At 44.1% G+C, this 27,839-nt stretch overlaps 1 protein-coding gene across 1 annotated transcript; it reads right to left on the bottom strand.

The window, feature by feature from the left end:
• Positions 1-1,942: 1,942 nt before the first annotated feature.
• Positions 1,943-27,361, bottom strand: TRHR (thyrotropin releasing hormone receptor). The gene is made up of 3 exons (XM_063131322.1): positions 27,298-27,361; positions 24,904-25,744; positions 1,943-2,374 (listed from the first exon to the last, which is right to left on the bottom strand). The coding sequence occupies exons 2-3, from the start codon at positions 25,684-25,686 to the stop codon at positions 1,943-1,945; spliced, it is 1,215 nt and encodes a 404-aa protein (XP_062987392.1). The 5' UTR covers positions 25,687-25,744; positions 27,298-27,361.
• Positions 27,362-27,839: the final 478 nt, after the last annotated feature.

Below are 27,839 nucleotides of genomic sequence, written 5' to 3'. Positions count from 1 at the left end.
GCTTATGGGATTTTCAGGAGGATGTGCAAATAGCCTGAAAGCAGGGGTGGGTGGCACGTGGCCCACCAGATATTTTGGCTGACAACTCCCATGACCCATGAGCTTGGCAATGCTAGCTAGGTCTGATGGGAGTTGTAGGCCAACATGTCTGGAGCACTACAAGTTGCCCAGCCCTGCCTTAAAACACAAAATGGGAGAGAGGGACGTAAGTGACTCTCAGGTCTCTTCATTTCCACTTTTCATTAGTGAATTATGGGAATAGTACCCTCACAATATACCATCAGGGCTACAATCCTAAAACTACCCAATCGAAAGTCATCCAGCAAAACTGAGTGAGCATCTCTCTCTCTCTCTCTCTCTCTGTCTAGTACATGGTTTAGAAATTGATGTTAGAGCACTTGAATAACAATGCGCATAAACTTCTGCCTTTGCCTCTTAGTTTCTGTAAAGCAAGCATAGTCTAATGATATAAAGTAGGTTCCATGTAGGATGAAGAGATTCAGGCTTTGTAATATTGAGCTTTATCACATCAGAATTGGGTAACTCTGTGAGAATGAATACAGTAGGAGAAGAAGAACAGAGTTGGAGATTAGCTTCGTCCAGTTTCACATCACCTGGAATGAGAAATTGAAATACGAATCACTTTTACATGTCAGCTATGTGCAAGCATGAAAAGAAAAGCTCATGTACATTTAGCCTAAAGTTTCCTACCTCTTGACAGTCTTTAAAACAGAAATGCTGAATTGATGCATTACATCACACTAACCAAGGATCAGAGTCTGTTGCTGCTGGATAAGTTGGTAGAATGAAACTGCTATCGTCAATCCGAAGTGAATTCACTGCCTCACTGGCATCAAACCCACCAATCTCCATTGGCTAAATGCAGTTACCGTCCTTCCTACAACTGGGAATCATGATCACACAGCGGAAAGAACTGTGACCACATCCAGTTGAATGTGATTATAATCTCCTTTCAGATCTTCCTGCTCAAGGTGGAAAGATAGTGGAAGTGGCAGGCAGGCACACATGGCCCTGTAGTGCCTCCATTAATACACTTTCAGAATACCTGAAATAGATCTTTTCTCTCTCCTCCACCTGGCCATCAGAGGGAGAAGACCTTTATTTTTGGTTAGGCAAAATCTAACTTGGTCACTTGGGTTAATGATCATCTTTATCTGCCCAAATTTCATCCTCATATAACCCATGAGGCCAAGCCCAAGGCATGGTCTGAAGGTATGTGATACAGCAACCTTGTTGAAGCTAAGCAGGTCTGAATCCAGTCAGTATCTGGGTGAGAGAAAGCTTGGGAATTCTCCAAATTGCCTTGAAAAAAGGTGAGTTTATCAATGTAATAAATACTTCTGCAGATCAAGCTGCTGTTAAAGGTATGAGAGTAGGCTAAGCTATTTTTCCCCCACTTGGTTGTCAACCGTACTTCTGTCTGTCATAACCTTTCATAGTTACATCTCTTCCAGTGGTGCTATGAGAGTAGGACTTTGTGGCAGAAGTCCACGGCCCCTTTCAGCAGATATGACCCAGGACATCCGTTGCTTCTTGGCTCTGACAGTAATTAGTGCCATTTCTTGCTGTGTGCTGGAGAAGCTGGGCTACAAAAATGCCCACTGAATGGGCCACGTGGGCATTATTGCACTATGGAAGCGGTATGAAAACAGCATATAAAAGGCAGGAGCCACACTACTGCTTTATAGTGATATTGAAGTGCACTGACAACTGTTGGGGCCCGTTGTCATGTACCATTTACCACTTTCATACTACTATATCCTGCTTGGTGTAGATTAGGCCGTGTTCACTACATGCATCCTCTTTCTTCCCCATGTGAAGAAAGAGGAAGCTGCTTGTCACTATTGCGGAATAGAAGCAGGAGGCAAAGCAAAAGTAGGAAGACGAGATTTCCCCCACCTACTCCCCGTCTGAAAATGCTCTAGGATGAAATACACAGATAGAAACTTTTGTTCTGGTTCTTTACCTCAGAGGACATGCAGGTGTCATCGAAAGACACCTTTGTGGATGACAAGTAAGCCTCAGTGATGGTGACATCCTCTAGCTCGGTGTTGAAATGGTCAGACTCCTTGATGACACTGTAATTGAGGGCTACGCTGTAGTTGGCGGGCTTCTCCGATGGTTTCTGCTGGCATTTGCAGAGTTTTCTGAAGGCTGCTCTGAATTTCTGGGACATGAGGTTGTAGATCACAGGGTTGATGGCACTATTTAGGTAAATGCAGATCCTGCAGAAGAGCAGGAACCAATTTTCTTCGAAAGGGTCAGACAGGAACGAGTTGATGACCACCAGGGTCCTGTAAGGCATCCACAACAACGCGAACAGGACTACAACCACAGCCAGCATCTTGGTAACCTAAAGGAAATAAAGGGAATACTATATGAGCAACAAAGGGTTGGGGGGATGGGATCAGGGCAATAGTAAGGTTCATACTTAATGGTCTAGTCCAGGGATGGGTGTAGCTGATGGAAGATCGGGTTCAACAACACCTGGAGGGCCACTGGTTCCCCATCCTGGATCTAGTGGAAGGCATATTACTAAACAGATTCCAACACTGCATACTCTTCATTCTTGCCTTCTTTCTTCCAACCTTCTTGATTCCACAGAGAGCTAAAAAGTTTTGTACGGTTGCAGAAATCCTTGTAAAAATAAATCATGTGGTACACACAATGTTAAGTCAGGTCTGGTCTTTTACAGAGGACAGTCCTCTGTTTGGAAGTGAAGCAGTGAAAATTAAGGTTAAAAAATCCCTGCTCCTCCCACCACCCCTGATGTCCCTACATTCCTCCCAGCCCAGGTCCTTCCCTCTGCTGATCCCTGCTACTCAAGGGGAGGAGGAAAGAAGCTGGGACAGGTGTGCACACCTCCCACGGTCTCAGGACAATCCCAAAACTGTGGGAAGAATTGGGTTTTCCCAGGGATTATTTATCCCTGGGAAAACCTGTGCTCATCCCCCCTTGTCCCTGGGAGTCCCTGTGTGTCATTAGTTTCAGTCAGAACCAGCCAGAACTCTGAAGGAACTATCCAAGGTTCTGAGCCTTATCCCCAAAATAGGTTCAGCATGTTGGACAGATCCTGTAGAGTTCTGGCTGGTTCTGACTGAAACCCTTTGAAGGATAAGGTGGTTGGGTTGGATTGGGTTGGTTTTTTGCTCAGAATATGGAGTTGGGGGGTACTGGCAGAAAAGGAAGGTATGGAAAAGCCTCAAAAAGCCTCAAGATTTTTTTTTCATGATTTCTTCAGGAGAGCTAAACACAAAAAGCTCGTTCTAAGATAAAATGGGGGTGCTGTGGGGTGGAGAGTTTGTTGATTACCTTTCAAAAAAGGGTTTGTGGAACGTTCAACAGGACGGCTGTTTCATCACAATCCTAAACCACACAAAGGGAAAGGGGATGACACCGATACATTTATGTATCCGCCCAGAGAGCCGCCCAGAGAGCTTCGGCTATTGGGCGGTATAAAAATGTAATAAATAAATAAATAAATAAATAAAAATGCTTTTCTAGCATAATGTTTATTGTAATTCCTTCTATGCCTTTTGCTCGTAGTCTTGGCTTTATATTTGATTCCTCGCTCTCCTTTATTCCTCATATCGAGGCAGTAGCTAAATCCTGTCGTTTCTTCCTGTATAATATTGCCAGGATTCGACCATTTTTGTCTGTCTCTTCTGCCAAGACTCTCGTTCACGCACTGGTTATCTCTGGGTTGGACTACTGCAACCTTCTTCTCTCTGGCCTTCCCTCGTCTCACATCAGTCCGCTGGTCTCTGTCCACCACTCTGCCGCTAAGATCATCTTCTTGGCCCGCCGCTCTGACCATGTCACTCCACTTCTGAAATCTCTTCATTGGCTTCCAATTCACTCCAGAATCCAATATAAACTTCTCCTGCTGACCTTCAAAGCTTTTCACGGTCTAGCTCCTGTCTATCTCTCCTCTCTCATCTCACACTATTGCCCCGCTCGTGCTCTCCGCTCCTCTGATGCCATGCTTCTCGCCTGCCCAAGGACCTCCACTCCCCTTACTCGGCTTCGTCCTTTTTCTTCTGCTGCCCCTTACGCCTGGAACGCTCTTCCAGAACACTTGAGAACTACAAACTCAATCACAGCTTTTAAAACTCAGCTAAAAACTTTTCTTTTCCCTATAGCTTTTAAATGTTGAGTTTGTTCTGACTCTATACTATTAGCCTCACCCTACCCGGTGCCTGTTTACACTTCCCTGTGCCTGTTTGCATTCTCTTTCCCTCCTTATTGTTTACTACAACTTTATTAGATTGTAAGCCTATGCGGCAGGGTCTTGCTACTTACTGTGTAATCTGTACAGCACCATGTACATTGATGGTGCTATATAAATAAATAATAATAATAATAATAACATTGAAACACAGGAACTGTTGAACTTTAAGGGTGCAATCTTATGCATGTTTAGATGGGGAAATATTCTACAAAAAAACTTGTAAGTTGTTCCTCTCTCTAAACATGCATAGGATTGTGCCTTAAGCAATTTGAGGTTGGGATGATTACATGGGTTTCCTCTCCCCATGGACACATCCCCCAGCCACCCTCAAAATGTCATTTTTTTTAGAGATCTAAATGAGTTCCAATACTTTGGCAAGTCAATGTTGCTGGTACTACTACTACTTCTTCTATCTCTGTAACACATAATGCAACATGGAAAGTGTTCAGCTGCTTTTGGATCTTCACAGTTGTTTTATTATCATCATAACCTAGGTTATGTTGCAGTGACTCAGACCTTCAAAGAAAAGGCAAGGCAAATAACTGCCTCTACAAGACCTTCTTGCATGCTAAAGGCTCTTTGACCAATCATAAGCCATTTAAGCATTTTTGTGATTGTAGCACATTCTCTGCTGAAGAAGAGTCCAGAGAATAAGCAAATCATTTCAATCTGATGCAGATAGGAGGTTGAACTGAATGTTCCTTCTGCACTAAATTAAGAGTGCGTCATCTTATCAGGAGTGGAGGGCTAGCCACTAATGCCGTAGCAAATGGGTTTTCAGGATGGAACTATTACATGGTATAAAGATAGAGAAATGGGAAAAATGAAAGAACTGAGCACAGATCTGCTCTGTAGTCTACTGAGGTCAGGGCAAAAGCTGTTTCCCCAAAGCAATTACTGTAGGAGGCTCTAGAACACAAAGGGATTGTGAGGCGCTCCAAAGGGATCGCTCCAAGCTGGGAGAGTGGGCATCCGAACTGCAGATGCAGTTCAATGTAAGCAAGTGTGAAGTGATGCATGTTGGGAGAAAAATTTCCAGCTTCAGGTATAACCTGCCAGGATCTGAGCTAGCAGTGACTGAACAAGAAAGAGATCTTGGGGTTGTGGTGGACAGCTTGGGGGATCTACACTACAACTTTAAAGCGCTTTAAAGCACTTTATAACAGTTTTGACAACTGTTGGAGCCCAGGACACACTGCATATACAGTTTTCAAAACGTTTTCAAAGCTGTTTAAAGCGATTTAAAAGCAATAGTGTAGATTCCGCCCCTTGATGAAAATGTCAACCCAGTGTTCAACCGCTGTAAAGAAGGCAAACTCTACATTAGGCATGATTAGAAAAGCAACTGAGAATAAAACTGCCAGTATCATACTGTCTTTATACAAATCTATGGTGTGACCATACTTAGAATACTGTGTACAGTTCTGGTCACCACACCTAAATATATATGTATGTATGTATGTATATATGTATGTATGTATATGTATGATGTTGTAGAGCTGGAAAGAGTAACTAAAAAGAGTAACTAAAATGATCAAGGGACTGGAGCATCTTCCCTGTGATGGAAGGTTACAACAACAGGATTATTTAGCTTGAAAAAAAAGGAGGCTAAGGGGAGACCTGGTAGAGGTGTACAAAAGTATGTATGGTGTGGAGAATGTGGATAGAGAGACATTTTTCTCCCTCTCCCATAACACTAGAACCCAGGGTCATCCCATGAAGCTGATTGGTGGGAGACTCAAAACAGATAAAAGGAAGGACTTCTTGCCCTGCCCTCTTTTGTATTTCATCACTTTACTGTAGCTCCTGCAGCTTTATCTGTTGTGCTGAGGAGGGGATTTCACCAGGTGCTGCATGCATACAAATGACACCTGCTGAAATTCTCTTTTCTATGCAACAAAGATACTGGAGCCATGTCCTCCTTTTCATATGGTTACCCTAATTAATTACTCACGTCTTAACACAGATAATTTCTTCCCTTCCTTTTGCATGTCATATATATTCATGTTTGTGAGTTTGTGTGTTCTAAACTCATTCATTTCCACTACCACTCATTAATACCCTTTCAGGAGTGGCAAGGTAATTCCATCTGAACAAGTTCCATCCCTTATTAAAAGCCCTCCAAAATTCAATCATCTAGGAATCTTTTTGTCTGGGAAACATTTTGAATGGTCCTTATTAAGAAGGCTCTTAATATTTTAATTTAGGGCTGATATTTCAAGGAGAGAAAGAGAGAGAGAGAGCCTTTCTTTCCCTGCTTTTTCTTCCCTAAAAGTGACCCACTTTGTGCTACAAGTGTACAAAAACATGAAACTACCCCCAATATGTACAACATTCCCAATTAGCTGAGTGCTATAATTGCAACTCCCTTTGAATTATGACCAAGTAAGAAAAAGTCTGAGCCCTCCTTTGCTAATTAAACCACTCTGCTTTAGACAAATGCCCCACTGTTTGAAGGATGCTGCTCTTGTTTGGCATTGCACTTCTAAAGACATTTTCCAATTAATCACCAAAGAAAGGGGTTGCTAAAAGCCTATTGGGGATGAGCATCCCAGCTCTCATCGGATGATCATCAAAGGTTGAAGCGTTGTTGTTGTTGTTTATTCGTTCAGTCGCTTCCGACTCTTCGTGACTTCATGGACCAGCCCACACCAGAGCTTTCTGTCAGCTGTCGCCACCCCCAGCTCCCCCAAGGTCAAGTCTGTCACCTCCAGAATATCATCCATCCATATTGCCCTTGGTCGGCCCCTCTTCCTTTTGCCTTCCACTTTCCCTAGCATCAGCCTCTTCTCCAGGGTATCCTGTCTTCTCATTATGTGGCCAAAGTACTTCAGTTTTGCCTTTAACACCATTCCCTCAAGTGAGCAGTCTGGCTTTATTTCCTGGAGTATGGACTGGTTTGATCTTCTTGCAGTCCAAGGCACTCTCAGAATTTTCCTCCAACACCACAGTTCAAAAGCATCTATCTTCCTTCGCTCAGCTTTCCTTATGGTCCAGCTCTCGCAGCCATAGGTTACTACGGGGAATACCATTGCTTTAACTATGTGGACCTTTGTTGTCAGTGTGGTGTCTCTGCTCTTAACTATTTTATCAAGATTTGTCATTGCTCTCCTCCCAAGAAGTAAACATCTTCTGATTTCCTGGCTGCAGTCAGCCTCTGCAGTAATCTTTGCGCCCAGAAATACAAAGTTTGTCACTGCCTCCACATTTTCTCCCTCTATTTGCCAGTTATCAATCAAGCTGGTTGCCATAATCTTGGTTTTTTTGAGGTTTAACTGCAACCCAGCTTTTGCACTTTCTTCTTTCACCTTTGTCATAAGGCTCAAAGGCTGAAGCGTATACCGTGTGTATATGTACTGTGGGAGGTCAGGGGTAATTTAATCTTTCCACCGGGGCAGGGAAAACCTTTTCACCTCCAAGGGCCAAATACAGTAATAATTGGGAGGGGGACACGTGCTGGTGGGTGGAGCTGGATGAAATGGTGGGTGGGGCTTTGGCAGCGGGCCTCGTAGCTAAGATTGAATTAGAACTTGTCTGGAAGTGTTTGGGCTCATACGGACTGTCAGAATGTGTGCTTGCCTGAAGGACTGCGAAACCTGGCAGGCTTTATCTAGTGGAGGGTGGGAGCAGGGCCAGTGTTCTACTAGGTCCCCTCACACAGAGCCACACAACCAGCCCTTCCCACACACACACACACACACACACACACACACACACACACACACACACTTTATCACACACACACATCATACTCACAAACATTCAAGGCATGCAGGGAAGGGTTAGGGTTAGCCTGCTTTTCAGCAGCTAGGGGGAAGTGTGATTTACATGAGGAGGACATTATAAGCTCCATCCCATCTAGGTAGAAATGCATGGCCCCCGTCGCTTCTCTCATCGCTCCGATGTCGCTTCCTGAAAACAGGAAGTAACGAGGCCCATTCAGTATGGCTGGAGAGAGCAGCAACTGGACTTTTTCTGGAGGTGGGGTTTCAGTGCAAGGAAGGCCAGAAGGGGTGGAAGACATGAGAGAGGCAGACGACATTATGTGAGCAATCGGTGAGTGCCCAGTAATGAGCACGGAGTAAAACGCTCATCGGATGGAGCTCTGTGTGTATGTGTGTGTTGGTGTTGGTGGGGAATTAGATTGTGCTGGGAGCTTGGGCACCCACATGGCCAACACTGAAGAACTCTGAGGACCACGTGTAGTTCACAGTCCAGGGGTTGCCTACATGTGCTTTACACCCATGCTTGGCAGTAAACACATAAGTTTGGTTTTGCTGTAGTTTACTCTATTTCCTTCCCACTTGTGAAGTGCTCCTTTCTGGATGGATAACTATTTGAGGAACCTAGCAACATATTCCAGGCTATTCCCTTGAAACAACCTATCTAGACAATGGGATGGTTCTCTCTGTACTTTTATTTTATCTCTGTGTGTTTCTTTCTCCATCTTCCCTTTCAACCCACTCTATTCCATTCCCACTCTCACTTGGTTGTCAGTCCCTGCCTCAATCTCTTAACATTCATTCCACCCTATGTTCCCCAATAAAAATGTTTGGCACTGGGTCATTCCCCTCCCCCCCCAAGTCTGCAAATACCTCCCTCTTGTACACTGGTGCTGTGATATTGGCTACATAATGATGTGCACTCTCTCCCTTTGAAGTTCAGAAAATGGAATATATAAGCTGATAGATGTATCCTCTCTGAATCAATCTAATCCATCTTTTAAAGTCCTCAAAGCTAGTGGCATCAAAATTAAACACGTGGTGATAAGGTGCACAAAATAGGTTTATCACATGTTGGGGACTGGGATATATATATATTTACGTACGTTACTATATATAAATCTATTAAAAGCAAACAAACAACTAAATAACTAAGTTTTCTGGTCTCATTTCTGGTCCATGTCATTATTTTGAGAGATAGTGAACTGGCCCAAGGTGACTGGGCAAGGTTCATGGTTGAGGAGGGATTTGAACCTGGGTCTCACTAGTTAATGTCCCTAATAATACACCATACTGTCTTTCTTGCAATGTGTATTGATTGAAATACATATTCTCTCAAAATATACCTTTGCTATGTATTTTTTCTTAGCCTAGAACTGTACTGGAACATTTGGGAATTATGAGGACTGGTGGTTAAATCAGTTCCATTCCACACATTACTTTGGGAGGTGCAGGCCAGGTCATTTTGCACTGGCATTTGCAAAGGTTGAAAGGTATGCTTATTCCTGCAGTGAGCACGGGGGTTGGACTTGATGGCCTTATAGGCCCCTTCCAACTCTACTATTCTATGATTCTATGAATTCCTCAAGCATCCCTAGCCTGAGAATGATAGGGATGGTTTTCCCTTTGGCCCCCTTGTCCTGAAATGGCTCTGAGAATAAGCCCTCATTAGGGTGGCCACTTTATCAAGCATCAAAAGAGAACATGGAATACCAGAAAAAGAAGACACTGAATTGCATAACATTTGCATGTGTATATGCAAGTTTAGAAATAATTATTATAATTTAAGTAGAAATCCAGTAGATATCACCACAGTGTGGAAGACTTAAATAGAGGGCTGTGCTTTGTAAAAGAGGACACATGGCCACCCTCACTCATTGGGGGCTAAGAAGACATTATTAGAACGACCTAAAGTGAAAATGCTCTAATCACAAACATTATCTGGTGTGGAGCCAGTGTGGTGTAGTGGTTAGAGCATTGGACTGGGAGTCGGGAGATCTGGCTTCTACTCACTACTCAGCCATGGAAGCTCACTGGGTGACTTTGGGCCAATCACAAACTCTCAACACAACCTACTTCACAGGGTTGTTGTTGTGAGGATAAAATGGAGAGGAGGAGGATTAGATATGCCACCTTGGATTCCTTAATGCAGAAAAGAAGGCAGGATATCAACACAATAAATAATATACCCACTATCAAATGTGTCCTCCAACAACAGAAACATAATCTAAAGCCATGTCATTGCATTTATGCATATTCACTATGCGTTCATCTTGAGTAGACTCTTTTGAAATTTTACACGGTACCTGCATTGTATATGCAAGAAAGTGTTTTCTTTCCTTCACTTAAGAAGAGTGTTTTTCTTCTTTATTGTACTAACGTAGTCTGTGTACATGTATGACTGGTAAATGCTCTTTCTGTTTTGCCTTTTTGTTTTTCTCTCTGCTAACTGCCTTTCTAACAGGAGGCATCACTACTACTAATCCCTTCACAAACAAACCTTTAAGGAAAAAAATCTTAATGGGGCAATACTTCATCCCCACAAAAGCAGCCCAATGAGGGCAGAGGATGATAAGGGTCACAGAATGCAGAGTGGCTGTGGGGTGGGGTTGTGGAAATGAAGACTGAGGCAGAGGGAATGGAGTATTAAAGAAGAGGATATGGCTGGCTCACTGGAAATTTCAACAGGAGCAATCCATATTGCAACATTTTCTTGTTAATTAATAAATACATGCTAGGAAGAGGGATATAAAACAGTGCTTCCTTGGTGTTCAGTACCAGGAGTTTTTTTCCCCTGCTTACATTTTTAGAGAAACATGATTGTGGCCATTTCGGGTGAGCTTAAGGACACCTAAGTTCTCTCCAGACTGCACAACCAACAGGAGGCAAACAGCACGTATACATGATACGTGATATGCAGCCAGAACTGCAGTCCACACAGATACTGATGATGGAGAATACAATACTGGCAATTGTCTACCCTCGTCTTAAATGCCCTTTGCGGTTAGCACTGCTTTCCCAACCCTGAATCAATTTTCTAACTGTCAAACCCCAGTGGAAAGACTGATTTGTTTCCTCCATTCTCGACTGTTGAGGAGATGTTTGTATTTTGTTATTTGTTTCTCCAGGAGGCGAAAATTAAGGTAGCTTTTGTCACATCATACAACTGACTGGGGCTTCAAGGCCTCTGTAAAGGTATCAGCTACAACTCAGAAAAGTGCCATTGAAGATTTGTGCCTGTGTTAAGGCCTTTTGCGTTAGCTGAAAGACAGCATGCTGTTTTTTCTTGAAGACAACATTGCAAGCTGCTTCTTAAACTAAGGATGCAATATTATGCATGTTTAGGCAGAAAGTGTCCTACAACTCACAGCATTCCCGAGCCAGCTATGCATCCTAAGGCAGTGGAAGCAGTAAAATTTTGAAGTACAGCCATTCCTCTTGACACTCCCCATGTTTGTAGGGCTTTGTGGAGAGGGCAAGGTCTGGCATGGACAGCTCCTAGAACCATCACGTTCAGAGGATTCCGAAAGGTATTATTAAACTTCTATTTCTCCTGGACCCAGATCTCCAGAGGAACCCTGTGGGGAAGCTCCCCTATATCCAGAGGAGGCTACATTACCATCCTCTGACTTTGAAGACTTGGGCCATGAAGACATAGCATGCCACAACCACTCCTATGTCACGTAGCTTGAAGCTGCTAAAAGACACAAGGCCCATTAATGGTCAAACATCAGTAAAGATAGAAGTGAAGCTAACCACCCTAAAGGCTGAGAACTTCGCATTCAAGCTTCAGTATTTCTCCAACCTTCTTTGGAACTACATACAGCTAACCCCATCTGGCATCCAGTCCCAGCATCACTTGGAGCTGTCCATGGTGCTGATGTCTTTCAGCCTTGCTTCCTGAGGAGCCTCAAGATCCATAGCAGAACCAGAGCATCATCAGAACTCACAGAACCGTGTCTCAGGCACAGGTCTTTCCCTTCACTTGAAAGAGAATATGGAGGAGTGAACCTGGGGCATGCGGTCCATGTGCCTTACACCTGAGCAATGGTTTCTCCATCTTCTAGGAACAGAGTTTGACCACCAATGGCCATTCTGCAGTATGTTTATGTATCAAGCTTTACAGAAGCCTTGGGAGATGGTCATCTCTTTCTCTTTCACAAAACAATAGCCTGGCTGTAACAATACATAAGAAAGCCTTGAGAAGTACGACAGACATTTGAAAATGTAGCCACTCTTCTCATTTCATTTCTTGCACAGCCTTGGTCTGAATGATCACACCATCGTGAAATCTGCTCCAACATGGAATTTGCATTGAACATGGCTCCTTGGCTTTCTGAATGAGGCAAATGGGACTTTGATCTGCCAAGCTTCAAAAGACCGACTTATCATGGCCCTGTATTATAGTGCAATTGATCTTTGTCCCAGCCAGGGTGGCAATTTTGACTGTTAAGTGCAACACCACTGAAGAGGCCTAATTTGATAAAATAACGATCATCGATTGGCTGCTGAAGTTGGAAGGATGCAATTAGGGAAGGAAGAGATGATTTCCATTCACCGGTTTGCTAGTAGCACATGCGCACTTAGCAAGATGCACAAAGGGCCTCACCTCTTGTCACCCATCTCTGCTTCCATCAGCTCAAAATGCCTTTGCAAAAGTCTCTTTTCTACAATCACATCATCTCTCTTCCTCTTAAAACTCTGCACTGTCTGGCTTCCTGCCATTTTCAACAACAACTTGAAACTCCTCACTCTGCAATTGAAGACTCCTGGCTTGTCAGGGCAGGCAGCTCAGCAAAGTGCCACATAGGGCTCCCAGCAATTTGTGAGCAGCTCAGCATATCATGAGAAGCCGGGCCAGAGCTGGGGGTGGTGGTGGTCACAGTCGCAGGGCAGTTGAGACACATGGACTCTCTGTCAACATGCAGTTGTGCTTTGTATGTTCATTGGCACTGCCTTGACACCTTGGTTCAAGAATCTCTTTTGCCCTGGAAGAAGATGCTGAGCCTCAAGTGTGGAAGGCTACCAGGATCACAAATAATGTCCTGGATGACTGCAGAAGGACCAGAGAGTTCTTCCGTTGTGTTCTTCCATTGACTCAATTAGAAGAGGTTGCTCTCATGTAACTATGGACACATGTAGTTGCTGCCCAGACAGCTAACCCACAAGGTGCCAGTAAACTGGCCAGTCCAGAGCCTTGGCAAGAAAGATGACCCAAGCCTAAATTGTCCCAACTGCTAGACAGGTCAATTGGTTTTGATACCACCCAGGCATCATTGTGACACTTTTGGTTGATGCCAGGTGGAATGAACCAGGAGAGCTCTCAAACTGGGGTCCCCAGTACCTTACTTCCTGCACCATTTAGTAATTTATTTATTATATAGTTATTTATTTATAGACCCTTACTACTACTACTACTACTACAATACTTAAGAATACGAAAAACACAATTTACATAGCGATAATATGTAATATTATTATGGCTCACATAATTAAAAAATACGGTTTTAAAAGCAAAAACACATTCTCTAACAACAGCCCCAAATTATTAAAAACATAGACTATGGGTGACCAGAAAGTAGATCTTCAGATGTTTTGGACTCTAACTGCCAGCATTCCTGACCATTGACTATGGGCTTTTGGAAGTTAAAATCCAAATCCCACCCCTAACATAACCCGCTGGGGGGGGAAATAAGTAAAGGAGCAGCAAAAAATCCCAACAAAAATAAAAACCTTTCAAACTTCTTAATTTTAGATGTAACCTTTAAAGCTCAGGAAAAAGCAATCAGAAATTAAGAAGTTTTTAAAACTCACATTATAGTGTGCAGAGTTGAGACTATGCATGCCTCAGTGGACGTGGACTTCTATAACCTGGGGACACTACTGAAAAGGCCCTGTTTCTAAGTCTGGTGTTGTGAGAGCGCCATCTAGACTGCAGTACCAGTCTATTTGAGCACTTAGTCAATTGACTTCTGGAGCCAACCTCACAGAGTTCTACCCAACCGTTCCCTAACCTGATGTCCATCAGATGTTTTGGACTACAACTCCCAGGATTCCTGATCATTGACCATGCTGGCTGGAGTTCACAGGTCCAAAACATCTGGAGGGCACCAGGTTGGGGGAGGCTGGTCTAGCCACAGCATTTGCTCTTCCGCCTGAGCAACTTGTTTCTTATGTGAGGTGGCTAGGGGAAGGATCCAATGGTAATCACTTCAAAGGGTCTACTCTGTTTTGGAGTACACTTGAGTACTGCCCTAAGCTTCCTTTCCCTCCTTGAACACTAATCAGTAGAGGTTGGTGGCTCTGATTTCAGTGGGGCTGTGAATCCATTATGGGTTTCAGTCAGGACTTTAAAGGAGCTATCTAAGGAGCTGAAACTAGTGTGGGGATAGGAGTGAGCACCTTGGATAGCTCCTTTAGAATTCTTCCTGGTTCTGACTGAAACACAGAATGGATTTGTAGCCCCACCGAAACCAGAGCCCTTGTCAGGTTAGGAGGATGGGTGACTGGGCAGATTATTCATATTAAACATTTAAAATATGTTAAAATCCAGTTTGAAGGAATGGAGGAGGGGGGAAAGAGAAGAAAGCCTGGCCTTGCAAAAAAATTGTCCAGCGAATGGTAATTGCTAGCCTGGAGGGGTGTCTTGCTAAGGTGAGATAACAGGGTTTAGTGCTAAAATTCTGGAGCAGAGAACAATTTTGGGGTGTGTGGGGACTGTGTGATTAAGTACTGGCTGCACAAACTACTAGCAGCATACACTGGAACAAAACTTCATGCACTTGGCTACTCTGTGAATATTCCCAGGGCCAGACTAGACATGACATTAATTGTCTGATTGCAATGGGCAGCTTGACATTGACTTCCATAAGCGCAGGGCAGTGTAGCCTAGAGGGAAGCTTGGCAAAGAGGAGTTTATAAAGTTACTGCTAGAATGTGAATGAGTTGCTTTCATGGCTCATCATGGCTCCCAGCACTGCACAATTACGCAAACAAATGAAAACATATAAAATGTCCCTCTATGCCTCCGCAGTTCAAATGTAGGGTCAAGGAAGACATTACTTTTCATGTGTGTCTAGCAGCAAAATCTTTATTTTTTTATGCTAGAGTAGGCACAGGGGCCCCAATTTGGATTGGAGCTTAGCATAGTGGCTGTGGGGCTGAATTGCGGGGAGCAGGGAGAGATTCACATACTCTTTTCTCTATTCCCATGCATTTGGTGGCATATGATGGCCTCTCTAAGGCATCAGTGGAATTGTTTTGCTCATCATTGACGTTTTAATAGTTTTATGGAGTGGTGGTGGTATTTTAGGGGATACGTGTTTTTAGCTTCTTTAAATTGTGTGTGTGTTTTAATTTTGTAAGGCACCTTGTGTCTCTTTGGCGAAAGGTGCCTAAGAAATCTAATTGATGATGATGATGATGATGATGATGATGATAATCTACAGTAAAATTAATAAAAGACAAGGGGCATGTCTACACCACAGGGTGTAGAGGGAAGGAGGGGGAGGATCATGGATTTACTGGCTCCCGTGATCCTCTCTCAGTGTCTTGACGGCCATGCGACATCCCGTAAGGACGTCAAGGATGCCGTTTTCTTTTCTGATGAGGGAGGAGTGCAACTGCCCTCCTCCGGAAAAGGTAACAGAAACAGCAACAACAATAACCCAAACCTACTCCCCACTCCCCACCCCCGATGGGCAAGGACTGCCCTTGTGCAGCTCCATGCCCATTTTAAGTGCCCCACAAGAAGGCACGAGCCAGGAGCAGTGGCCACGTGGCCCAAACTCTGCAGGATGGTCCTGGCACCACAGAAAAATTGGGTTTTCTGTGGTTTCCTATATCCCAGGGAAAGTTCCGGTCCTCCCCTGGTACAATCCAGGGACTACCCCGGGATATAGGGCTGGTATAGACATGCCCATAGCTGCTGGACAAGCATTTAAAGTAGTGCTTCTTTTGGCCCTTAGAATGAACTTGTACTTTTGTCCTATCGAAAGGGCATAAATTTGAGGCTTTAAAAGGATCAGAAAACAGACTTTTCCTCCAACTGTCATGAACGCCACCATCAAAGCAAACCATGTAGGCACTCCTTTGCCATTATGTGCGCACAACAACAGATACTGTTCTCTGTTCAAAATAGCAAAAAAGACACACGCGCACAAAGCACATCTTATCTAAGATTACGTATCACTGTTAATCAGGTCAAGAGCCCTACGTATGACTAGGCATTTATGTTCGGCATTCTGCAGAGTCCATTATAAATATAGAAAAGGCGAAAACTGAATCACATCAATGGCCCCCACCTGACCTAAAGTTGTCTACTCTGACTAATGACAGCTCATCTCAGACTGGGATTTTTCCCCTCTGCACTTTAAGACAGAGATGCTGGGTTTTGAACCTGGAACCTTCTTCATACAGAGCTCTTTCTTCTGGGGAAGATGACTGTGCAATCCTGTGCATGTTTAAAGTGTACGTCGCACTAGAGCAATCTTTCTCAACCTGAGGACTTCCAAGATGTTTTGACTACAAACCCCAGCATTCCTCACCATTGGCCATATTGACTTGGGCTGATGAGAGTGAGTCCAAAACATCTATGGAACTCCCTGCCTCATGAAAACATCTTTATTTCAGGAAGTGTTCCTTGACTGATCAGCCATGGTTTTCATCACTATTCTGTTTTTATTTTATTTTTTAAATGGAGTTTTATCCTTTTATCTTCTTAACTTCTATGATTTGTAATGGTATAAAAATGTTGCCAATAACATAAAATAATTAATAAGTAGTCCAAAACATCTGGAGAGCACAAGGTTTGGCAAGACTATAATAGAGTCAAGGAGGCTCACCCTGAAGTAAGTGTGGATAGTGTTGCAGTCTGAGGGTAAAAGCCAACTGAAGCCCTTCTTATGGTAGACCCATTAAAATGAATGGAACTTAAGTGAGTCATGACTAACTTATGTCCCATTCATTTGAATGGGTCTACTGTAAGAAGGACTTAGGTTGGATTTTTACCCTTGGAGCCAAACAACTCATTACATTAAATGTCAATTTGCATTTGTGTCTGTGTATGTTTAAATAGAATATCTACCAAAATGGTGGATGACGTTGGGTGAGGTTCTCTTGCTCCATATTCCTGATAAAAATGGTTGCCCATTCAAAGTGATGACTTGCTTCAGGACAGGAACTGCTATAGGCAGTAAAAAACCACATGATTGCTGCCTCACTGCTTTTACTACTGTTTTATTGTTTTGTGGGTTTGTTTGTTTTTAAAACAAACCCAAAACTTTATTCTTTAATTTAATGTTGATTGTTTAAAGTTTTCATTTTTATTAATAGCCAACTTAGAAGTGTTTGTAGGAATAGATATCTTTTAAATAAGATAAAACAATAAAACAATAAGCTATCTATTAAAATCACTTATGGAGCCAGTGTGGTGTAGTGGCAAAAGAGTTGGACTGGGAGTTGGGAGACCTGGGTTCTAGTCCCCACTCGGCCATGGAAACCCACTGGGTGACTTTGGGCCTGTCACAGACTCTCAGCCCAACCTATCGCACAGGGTCGTTGTTGTGAGGATAAAATGGAGAGGAGGAGGAGGAGGAATATGTATTATTATTATTATTATTATTATTATTATTATTTATTTATTTATATAGCACCATCAATGTACATGGTGCTGTACAGATTACACAGTAAATAGCAAGACCCTGCCGCATAGGCTTACAATCTAATAAAGTTGTAGTAAACAATAAGGAGGGAAAGAGAATGCAAACAGGCGCAGGGAAGTGTAAACAGGCACTGGGTAAGGTGAAGCTAAACAGTATAGAGTCAGAACAAACTCAATATTTAAAAGCTATAGGGAACAGAAAAGTTTTTAGCTGAGTTTTAAAAGCTGTGATTGAGTTTGTAGTTCTCAAGTGTTCTGGAAGAGCGTTCCAGGCATAAGGGGCAGCAGAAGAAAAAGGACGAAGCTGAGTAAGGGAAGTAGAGGTCCTTGGGCAGGCGAGAAGCATGGCATCAGAGGAGCGGAGAGCACGAGCGGGGCAATAGTGTGAGATGAGAGAGGAGAGATAGGCAGGAGCTAGACCATGAAAAGCTTTGAAGGTCAACAGGAGAAGTTTATATTGGATTCTGGAGTGAATTGGAAGCCAATGAAGAGATTTCAGAAGTGGAGTGACATGGTCAGAGCGGCGGGCCAAGAAGATGATCTTAGCGGCAGAGTGGTGGACAGAGACCAGCGGACTGATGTGAGACGAAGGAAGGCCAGAGAGAAGAATGTTGCAGTAGTCCAACCGAGAGATAACCAGTGCGTGAACGAGAGTCTTGGCAGAAGAGACAGACAAAAATGGTCGAATCCTGGCAATATTATAGAGGAAGAAACGACAGGATTTAGCTACTGCCTCGATATGAGGAATAAAGGAGAGCGAGGAATGCTGCCTTGGGTTCCTTGGAGGAAAAAAGGCAGGATATAAATGCCATAACACATAAATAAAAGAAAGAGTAGCTTTGATAGCTTATTTAGAAGACCATAATACCAAACTTCAAATCTTGCTGGAATAAGGTGCATGTGATGAAGCCAACTGAGCACAGTGTTTATTCAGAAAACTTATTACATGGAAATGTTTAACATTTTAAAGGAGCACAAACATGTTCAACAGAGCCAGTGTAGTGTTCTGGTTAGTGGCAGCTAAGAACCCTGGTTCAAAATTTCTGCTCAGCTATACATCTCACTAGGTGATCATTTATCTCCCAGCCTAACCTCCCTCACAGGATTGTTGTGAGAATAAGGTGGAGATGAGAAACTCTTTGGACTCCTTGAAAGAAAGTTGAGATATCAATATAATAAATAAATAAAATTAGGGTTCTCCAACATATTGCATGGTTTAACGTTATTGTTTTTATTTTGTTTTGTTTCTGCCTTACGATTGAGTGACTATGGAGATTGAGGCAGGCTCGTTCATTTTCCAGGGTAGAAGTTTCAGAGAGGTTCACTTAACGCTTCATAAACTCTTAATTAAAGACATCTGTACTAAGGAGACCCTCTTCATGCAGAAAACACTTGACAATTTGATGCTTAGCCAAAAGAAACCATGCACAACTGCCTATAATCATGTTTTTGATTGCTGTGGCTGTCGTCTTCTACCAGGCCAGCCACCCATGAAATCTTCCCAGAAAGATATAGGAGGGAGGAGATTTAGCTTTCTAGTGCTGAAAGTACTATCAGGCCTTAACTATTAACTGGGCAGTCAATACTGCCAAGGAGGGTGAATGAAACACAGGAAGCTGCCTTCTACTTGAGTCAAACCATTGGTCTGTCTAGCTTAATACTGTCGACACCAGCAGAAGTTGGTGGCTCCAATAACAGCGGGGTGGAGTTCTGCTCTGGCTGGTGCCCCCAACAGAAAAGATGGACAGGGGCATGAGGGTATGCAGAGGGAGGGGAAAGCCATCCCACTGGCGGTTTTCATTCTGCTGGTGAAATGACACCATTCGATCCAAACATCAGTAACCTAATTTTACTCATTATGTGTGATTTATTCTTTTTTATTTTGCTAATCATATGGAGGACCAAGGAACAATAGAGACCACTGAAAATCTTATTCACACTGCTGGCTTTTTCACCAGATATTCTGCAAACATTTTTAGGCCAGCTAGGTAACCATAAGGTCTACAAATATTTTCTTCTTCTCCCCCTCCCGCTCCCCCTCCTCTGGGTTTCAGTCAGAACTAGGCAGAACTCTAAAGGAGCTATCCAAGGTACTGAACCTATTTGGAGGGGGCTTAGGCTCAGCACCTTGGACAGCCATCTGTCAGGGATGCTTTAGGGTGGATTCCTGCATTGGGCTCAATGGCCTTATAGGCCCCTCCCAACTCTAATGCTCTATGATTCTATGAGTTCTGACTGAAACTCAGAGTGGATTCACAGCCCCACTGACATCAAAGCCACCAGCCCACAATGTACAGAGCAGTGTACAATAAGAGTCCCAATCTCAAACACCACGTGTCTCTTATTGTACTCTGCTCTGGGAAATTTCTCTGTGAAGTGATATACAATTTTATTAAATAAATACGTACATGAATAAATGCAGAAATAATATTTGTGGCTGAGGGGTGGAACCTAATGAACAACGGATTGGCGGTAAAGGAAACATGCTGATCAAATCAAGGAAACCATAGCTTGGCTCTGGTCCCGGCTGCTTACTCTGAGATTTTACTTCTTCTCCTGGAGATCCTCAGTCAGAGGCAAACTTTAGATCAAACCTCCAAATCTGACCGTTCTGGGTTTAATTTTAGTCATCCTACAGCCAGGACAAAATGGTAGCTTGGAGCTAGTGGAGGCTAGTGGCTCCTGTGTCAGTGGGGCAGTGAATCCGTTCTGGGTTTCAGTCTGAACTCTAAAGGTGTGATCCAAACTGCTGAACCCAGGCTTTGGCAGCACCTTGGATAGTTCCTTTAAAGTTCTGATGGAAACCCAGAACAGATTCACAACCCCACTGGCATCAGAGCCACTAGTCCAGCAGTCTTCTTAGCTGGAAGCTTTGTATGTCTGATTCCATGAAGCTTAAAGCCCAAGAGTTGTTAGGTTCTAACCTTCAACAAAGGATAGCCAAACTCCGACACACATTTATACCAATTTTGTCAGGACAAACAGCCGATTTATTATCATTATACAACTTTTTTTAAAAAACAAACAGAACAGAATTTGATTTGGGTTTTGAAAAAGAAGAGCTGCAATTACAAAGGTCAGGTTTAGGCTCCTCTCTAGCAACACAAAGCTATACATTTTGAAGAGGTCATTGTTGATTTCAAAGGTTGGAATGAAATGATGCACCCTGTTTACATCCCCTGTTCTGACAGCACAGGCACTGAGCCGGATAATAGAGAGAAGGCACCTGTAAAGAATATTTTATAAAAACACATCCATGTGGGTGGAATGAAATAATCATGTTTAAAACAAACAAAAAGAAAGCTTGGTTTGCAAGTGCAGCCCCAGTCGAGGCTGACTTCAATCTCAGAGGACTGGGACTCAGAAACACTTCGCAGCTGCTATGACAGAATCTTTTGGAAACATTGGCCTGCTTTGCACATAACAACAATCCAGAGTATGGGTTGAGTGTGGGTTGTCATTGAATTATGGGTTGCTGTTGAATCATGTGTTGCCGTTATGTGTGAACCCTGGACTACGGTTTAACTGGGGATTGTTAACCATGAACAACCCAGGAAGAGAACCTATGTTTGTTGTTGGGTGGTGAAGTCTGGGTTGTTTGTAGTTAACAGCCCATATTTAAACCATAGTGCAGGGCATGTAACAACAACCCATGATTCAACAACAACCCATACTCAGTCCATATTCTGGGTTGTTGTTACATGTGAACCTGGTCATGAGCAAGGCAGTTCAGTACAGAAATAGAAGAACTGCTTCTCTATCATGGGGTGCAGAAGTACATATGGGTGTGGGGTCGGATTGCCCCCACCAGGCCCTCCATAGGCTGGATGATGTTGGTGGATATGGCCATATCCATTGATGTCATCCCATCACTCCTTGCCCATTTTAAGCTCTCTCAGCATGGAAGAAAGGACTCAGTTGGCCTTGGGAAGAGCAGTTGCTACTCCCAGTGGAGGCTGAGTCTCTGGCTTTGCACAGTGTCCTATGTTCCTGTGGGGTTGCTACATGAAGCAGCTTGGCTGGGGCCAGGATGAACGCTGGTCTTCCCAGCACAGGCTGAATACTTATCTCCAATTTAAGACCGGAGATAACAGGCAGATAAGCTCCACCCCTGGAGGAATCCATGGCCAGATTGTGGAGCCCAATAAAGCTGGATTAAACCCACAGACTGGGGGTTCTGCACCCCTGCTTTGACACATTAGCCTCCTGCCCTTCATCCAAGGAGCCTAGAGCAGCATGCCTAGGCTTATCTCATTTGTCTATACAACAGCCCTGTGAGGTGGGTTAGGCCAAGAGAAAGCGATCTGCCTAAATCCACACATTGACAGTGCAATCCTATACCTATCTACTCCAAACAAAGCCCCTTTGAGTTCAATGGAACATACCTCCAGGTAGGTGTGTATAGGAATGCAGTGTTAGCTTTCATAGCTGAACAGCAATGTGATCTCAGCTTTGTTTGGTCCAGGATTAATAATCTGAACTCTCTTGCTCAAACTTGCACAACTAGTGACTCTCCACACTGAATGCAGCCCAGAAGCCATGCGGGACCAGAACCTTGATAAATCTGTTTTTGCTGCCTTCCTGGGAATGCAAAGAGAAAGAGGTTTGTCAAACCCCTCTCAAGCTGCAAGCAATATGAGTGCCTTAGAATCATCAATTTGGAAGGAACCTTAAAGGTCACCTAGTCCAACCCCATGCCCATGCCAGAAATCTGCTGTTACAGCATCCCTGATCAGTAGCTATCCTGCCTCAACTGAAAAACCTCTACAAAATCCTAGGAAGTTCTCCCGTTGTGCAGCTCTGCTGTACTTGCCACATGGTATCTCTGCTAATTCAGTATGCACCCCAGTGTGCAGGAACATCAGAACATTAAAAAAAACACCACCTGCTGGATCTGACCAAAAGCCCATCTGGTCCTGCATTGTCCTTCCTATGGAGAATCAAGTGCCTTCAGCAGTCCCATCAGCATGACGTGAAGGCAGAGAGAGCCATTGTGGTGTAGTGGTTAGAATGTTGGACTGGGACTCAGAAAACCTGGTTCTAGTTTCCACTTGGCTGAGTTCTCACTGGCTGACTTTGGGCTGGTCACCAACTCCCATCCTAACCTACCTTACAGGGCTGTAGTGAAGATAATATGGAGAGGAAGAGGATCATGTATGCAGAATATAAATGTAACAAATGAATAATAAAAGAAATCAAGTCTTCTGCTGAATACCAGTCCAGCACCTGGTATTCACTAGCTTACTGGCTCTAAACATGGAGGTTATCCATACCGCCATCACTGAAAGAATTCAATTTGTCCTCCATGAATTTCCATGATCTACGTTTAAAGCTGCCCAAGCCAGTGGATATCTCTGCATCTTGATTCAAGTGGATTTCGTAAATGAATAATATGACAAATTTCATTGGATGAATCATGCATCACATTTTGTTGGATGACCTCAAGTTCTACTAATAAAACAGAGGAATAGCATATTCCAGACAGCGTTACTCTAAGAAACCAGCCAGTCAGCCCTTTCCACATGCTCTTGGTAGGTAGACATTAGAGCTATGCACTAACAGCCTCTCAAAATTCTCCATCCTATTTATGGGCAGAGAAATTGTGGGATAATTACACCAAATGTCTCCAGGGAGTGGAGAAATTGTCCATCGGTTTCTTAAGGGTAGTGCTCACCATTGGAAGTGATTGCAGGACTTCTTTTTCAAATTGGTGGGTGTTCTGCTACTCTAGGTGGCAACGACAGAACTGTGTTGACAGCTTGGCCCTCATTTTACATCCTCCACAATCTTCCATACCTACCATAGTTCCGGAGCAATGTGGGGGGAAGAGGGAGAAAGCAGCCATCATAGTGAATGAACTGAGGTGTGGGAAGCCAAGGAGGCTGCTGGCTACCAGAAAGACGGGACACTCACACACATTCCTCAGCCACCTCATAAGCGAGGTAAGCACAACAATCCCAAAACCTGGCCATGAGAATTTCTCCAAAACGTCCTTCTCCTTTGGATCCCTTCTCAAAAGCAGTTTCTTGTCTTATCGAATTGAATAGAATGGTTGAAAAACATGTGGGAGAATTTTTTAGCATGGTACTCCTATACATAGACCTGCACACGGTCAGGCTGCTTAAATCTTGTTCAAGTCAAGGGTGGTTAAGCAACTTAACTGTGAGGGATTGCAAGCCAAACCATTTTTGGATGCTTTGACTTCATTTTTAAGTGAGGGACTCCCTTTTCCACTTGCCGTAACAAGAATCTCAGTTAAAGTCTCCCCATCTGTGCCTTCATCAACAGTGCCATGCGTATTTGGCACAAGACAAGAAAACTGCACAAGAAGACTACACTGAATGCACTATTCAAAGGTTGTTACTTCAGGCTACCTGGATTGCTTAGACCAGCTTTCCCCAACCTGGCACCCTTCAGATAGGTTGGACTACAACCCCAGCATCACTGGCTAGCTAGGAGATGCTGGAAGTTGTAGGCCAACCTATGGGGAGCAGAACATCAGGTTGGAGATCCTGTTTGAATAGGAATGGCATGGCAATCCTACCCACCTACAGCTCCTGGCTGCTGCATGCCACAAGAGGCCATGGCTCAGTGGTAGAGCAGCTGCTTTGCGTGCAGAAGGTCACAGGTTCAATCCCTGCCATCTCCAGGGCTGGAAAAAACCCTGCCTGAAGCCATAGAACAGGGGTGGGCAGCTAGTGCCCCAACAGATGATTTGACCTATAACTCCCATCAGCCTCAGGCAGCAATAGCCAATGGCGAGGGACAATGGGAGGTGTAGGCCAAAAGATATGGAGGGCTGCAAGTGGCCTACCTCTGTCCTAGAGAGCTGCTGCCAGTCAGTGTTGACAATGCTGGGCTAGATAGTCTAATTCAGTAAAAGGCAGCTTCCTAAATTCTTACGTGACGGCACCATTCTCATCCCTGTCTGCAGTTGCAGAAAAACATACAGGTTTGCACATGCTATAGTTCTGATTTTGGAACCATTCATAAGAAAATAAGAATTCTCTTACTGAGTCTGACCAAGGTCCACTTAGTCCTGCATTCCAAGAGGCCATGAAAGCAGGGCATGAAACCTTCAACTCACTCACTCCCCTCACATATACTCAAATCTTTTCTTTTAGCCCCAGCACTAGTAATCAGAGGTATAGTGCCCCTGAATGTGGAGGCCCCATTACATCCAAACCAGCAGGAAACCCCTATTGCAGACACAACTTTAATTTCCACACTCAAACAAAAAGAAGCCATTTGAGAGCCAGTTTTCCTACCTGCCTTCTTGAAGCCACTGCACTATTGATACCCTTGTTGGTTGTGTTGGCCTTGCTTAAGGGATCCAAATTCTTCTTCCACATCTTGGAGTTTTCTTTTGGGTCTGATGAGATGGGATTCAGGAATAATATCCTGGCAATCAACCCATAGAGGACAGTAGCTAATATCATGGGCACGACATAAAATATCCCAAAGTCCATCATATAGATTGGCGAATAGTAGCTCCTGGGCACTTTATACCCACAGGACACTACAGTGGTATCTTTGTAGGTGTCCTTCTTGAGATCTAACAAGAAAAACCAGAGCATGCAGTAGATGGAGGTGAACGCCCAGACAAAAATAATGATCTTCTTGGCTCTGGAGAAAGTGCATAAGAACTGCGCCTTGATGGGGTGGCAGATGGCTATGTACCTCTCGATGGTGAAGGCGGTGATCGAGCAAGAAGAAGCATTGATGCCGAGATATTGGAGGTAAGTAATGCAGAGGCATCCAATGTAGCCATACACCCAGGATCCGTAGACGCTGTCTGTGATGTTGGGGAGTCCAGCAGCCACGAGCACCATGAGGTCGGCGACCGCCAGGCTCACCAGGTAACAATTTGTAGGGGTCCTCATGTGCTTCGTCCTGAGGACCACCAGCACCACCATGATGTTGCCCACGATGCCTAACCCACAGATGAGGAGAACCAAAAAGATGGTGACCACTTGGTATTCAATGGCAACCGCCTCCCGGTCTGGCAGGAATTCTGTGCTGTTCTGCCCCTCGCTTGTGCTGTTCTCCATCTTCACCTGGCTGCTTCTGCCTGCCAGCTGCTGGTCAGCACATGTTCTCCTTGTCGCCCTAGGAAAAGTGAATCACAGTGAACTGAGTCTAAGACGGAGTTCCCTTGTGTGATCTTCATATCCCTTTGGTTCCAAGAGTTTGCTGGCCACGCGCACAGAGACACCCACAAAAATGCAGACACATGGACACACACAACTACCACACAGGCAGGTCCATCTCTCAGTCTGTTTGATTGGCTAGCTATTTTTTTTAAAAAAAAACACACAATTGTGCTAGGAAACAACTCAGACACTGGCAGCTGGGAAATAGGGCATGGTTTTCTCTGCCGAGGAGGCTGCCTCAGAAGGAGAGAGATGGGAGGTATCAGAGTTTTCCCTTCCCACTGACAGTCATTCCCCGGTTGGCATGAATGCTGAAGAGAGATGAGGGTGTGTTCTTTCATTGTTGAGTCTCCTTGAGCAAACACCACATTAGCACCACCCAAAAAATGTGTGCGCCTCTATCCTATCCTAAAAATGCTTTTAACAATTTCCAGAGGACCGGACGATTTAGTCTGTTCCAGCACAACCAACAAATAAACTTGTTTCACATTAAAGACTTACTCATTTATCCTGACTTCAGCTTTCCTAGACCAGAGCCCATGAAAACGCATCAGAGGCTCCTGATGAAGTGAACCAGTCCACAAAATCTCATGCAAGAATGAATGTGATAATCTTTAAAGTGCCGCTTGACTCTGTGTTGCTTTAAACTCTTTCTTAAAACTCTGATCTGCTTTTGGCTGAACAAAGGCTCAGGTTGGGGGCTGAGACTGACCCGACTCAGCGCTCCCGGCTTAAGGCATCCTTGGTGGGAGGCAATCCCAAAGAATCATGCTGTGGGAATGACAAAGGGGTACGAAGAAAGGGATGCATCGCAAGGTAATTGTGTGGGCAGCGCTTAATTGTGTCCGGTTGGTGAAGGGACGAGAACAAATAGACACACAGGCATAGCTGGGATAACAAATTGGTCACAACTTTATTGACTCACTTGGCGGCGGCATAGGGCATGGATCCTGTAATCGGCCAGCCTGCCTGCTGACTGATTCTCCTTCCTGGCACACATGCCAGGAGCATTGGTGGTGGGTGGGAGGGCCATGGGCACACCACAGCACAGACCGCTAATGTGAACCCCTTTCCACCACTACGGACACGGCCAGCTTGCAGCTCCCATGCCGGTCTGGTCTTGATGCCAGTTCCCTGAGATCCCTTATAGGGGAGCAGGGAGCCCAATCCCAATCCCCCTCACCAATGGATCCAGCCCAATGCCTATCACGCCTACATAAGTTGTGACAAATGTTATAAACTCAAGCATCCACAAAGGATTTACTGATTGTCCGGATCAACTTATTTACAACGGAATTAATCTAGCAACGGGGAAGGCAAAAACTCTACACAATCATAATAAGAGTTACAGGACTTGCTCGCAGCTTTATACTATCCCACTGGTAACCACTTTTACTGGCATTAGATCAGCACTGATCTAATACACAGACAGACAGATATTAACACACACACACACTCACACTCGGAAGTTCTATTCCATTTGATATAGATACGATATATAGAACTTACCTTTGGCTTTGCAGAGTTTTCACAGCTGTGCATATTCAATCCGCATTGATGGCATAAGCAACGTCCCAACTTTGCACATCCGGGGTGTGTGTGTGTGTGTGTGTGTGTGTGTGTGTGTGTGTGTGATCCTCCCAAGCTTTGCACTTCACTCCTGGGGCACACTGCAGATCACAGCAGTCACTTGCTGAAAGCTTTGTGGTGGCCGTGTCTTCTGAGCCCTCTGAGGGATGAGGCTGATCATCTCAAAGCTCCCATGCCGTCAAATCGCAAACCGCCTATGAACGAAAATAAACACAGAGTGTTCATTGATTCGCGGCTCTGCGATTTTCCCAGGGAGGAAAAGAGAGTGCTGTAGAGTAACACGGTTTGTCTGTTTGTTTTTAACTCAGGAGGGCTACTTAAAATACAACTACAAATCCGTACAAAGGCAGGCAAGGCAAGTAATCCGTGTCAGTTCTTTCGGGAGCACTAACGGGAAACCTGAGCAGCAATATCCTACTGATGCTCTCTTGTGCAACTACACTTGGCATGTGAATGTCTTA

The sequence above is a fragment of the Elgaria multicarinata genome, chromosome 7, assembly GCF_023053635.1.
Source record: "Elgaria multicarinata webbii isolate HBS135686 ecotype San Diego chromosome 7, rElgMul1.1.pri, whole genome shotgun sequence".
Taxonomy (NCBI): domain Eukaryota; kingdom Metazoa; phylum Chordata; class Lepidosauria; order Squamata; family Anguidae; genus Elgaria; species Elgaria multicarinata.
This window is presented reverse-complemented; position numbering and strand designations above follow the sequence as displayed.

Bases quoted from the DNA above. Each gene is read 5' to 3' on its own strand.
- TRHR (XM_063131322.1), bottom strand. From the start codon at position 25,686: ATGGAGAACAGCACAAGCGAGGGGCAGAACAGCACAGAATTCCTGCCA. The intron at 2,375-24,903 runs GTAGGAAAACTG...TATTTCCTTTAG, and splicing joins CAGTGGCTTCAAGAAGGCAG to GTTACCAAGATGCTGGCTGT.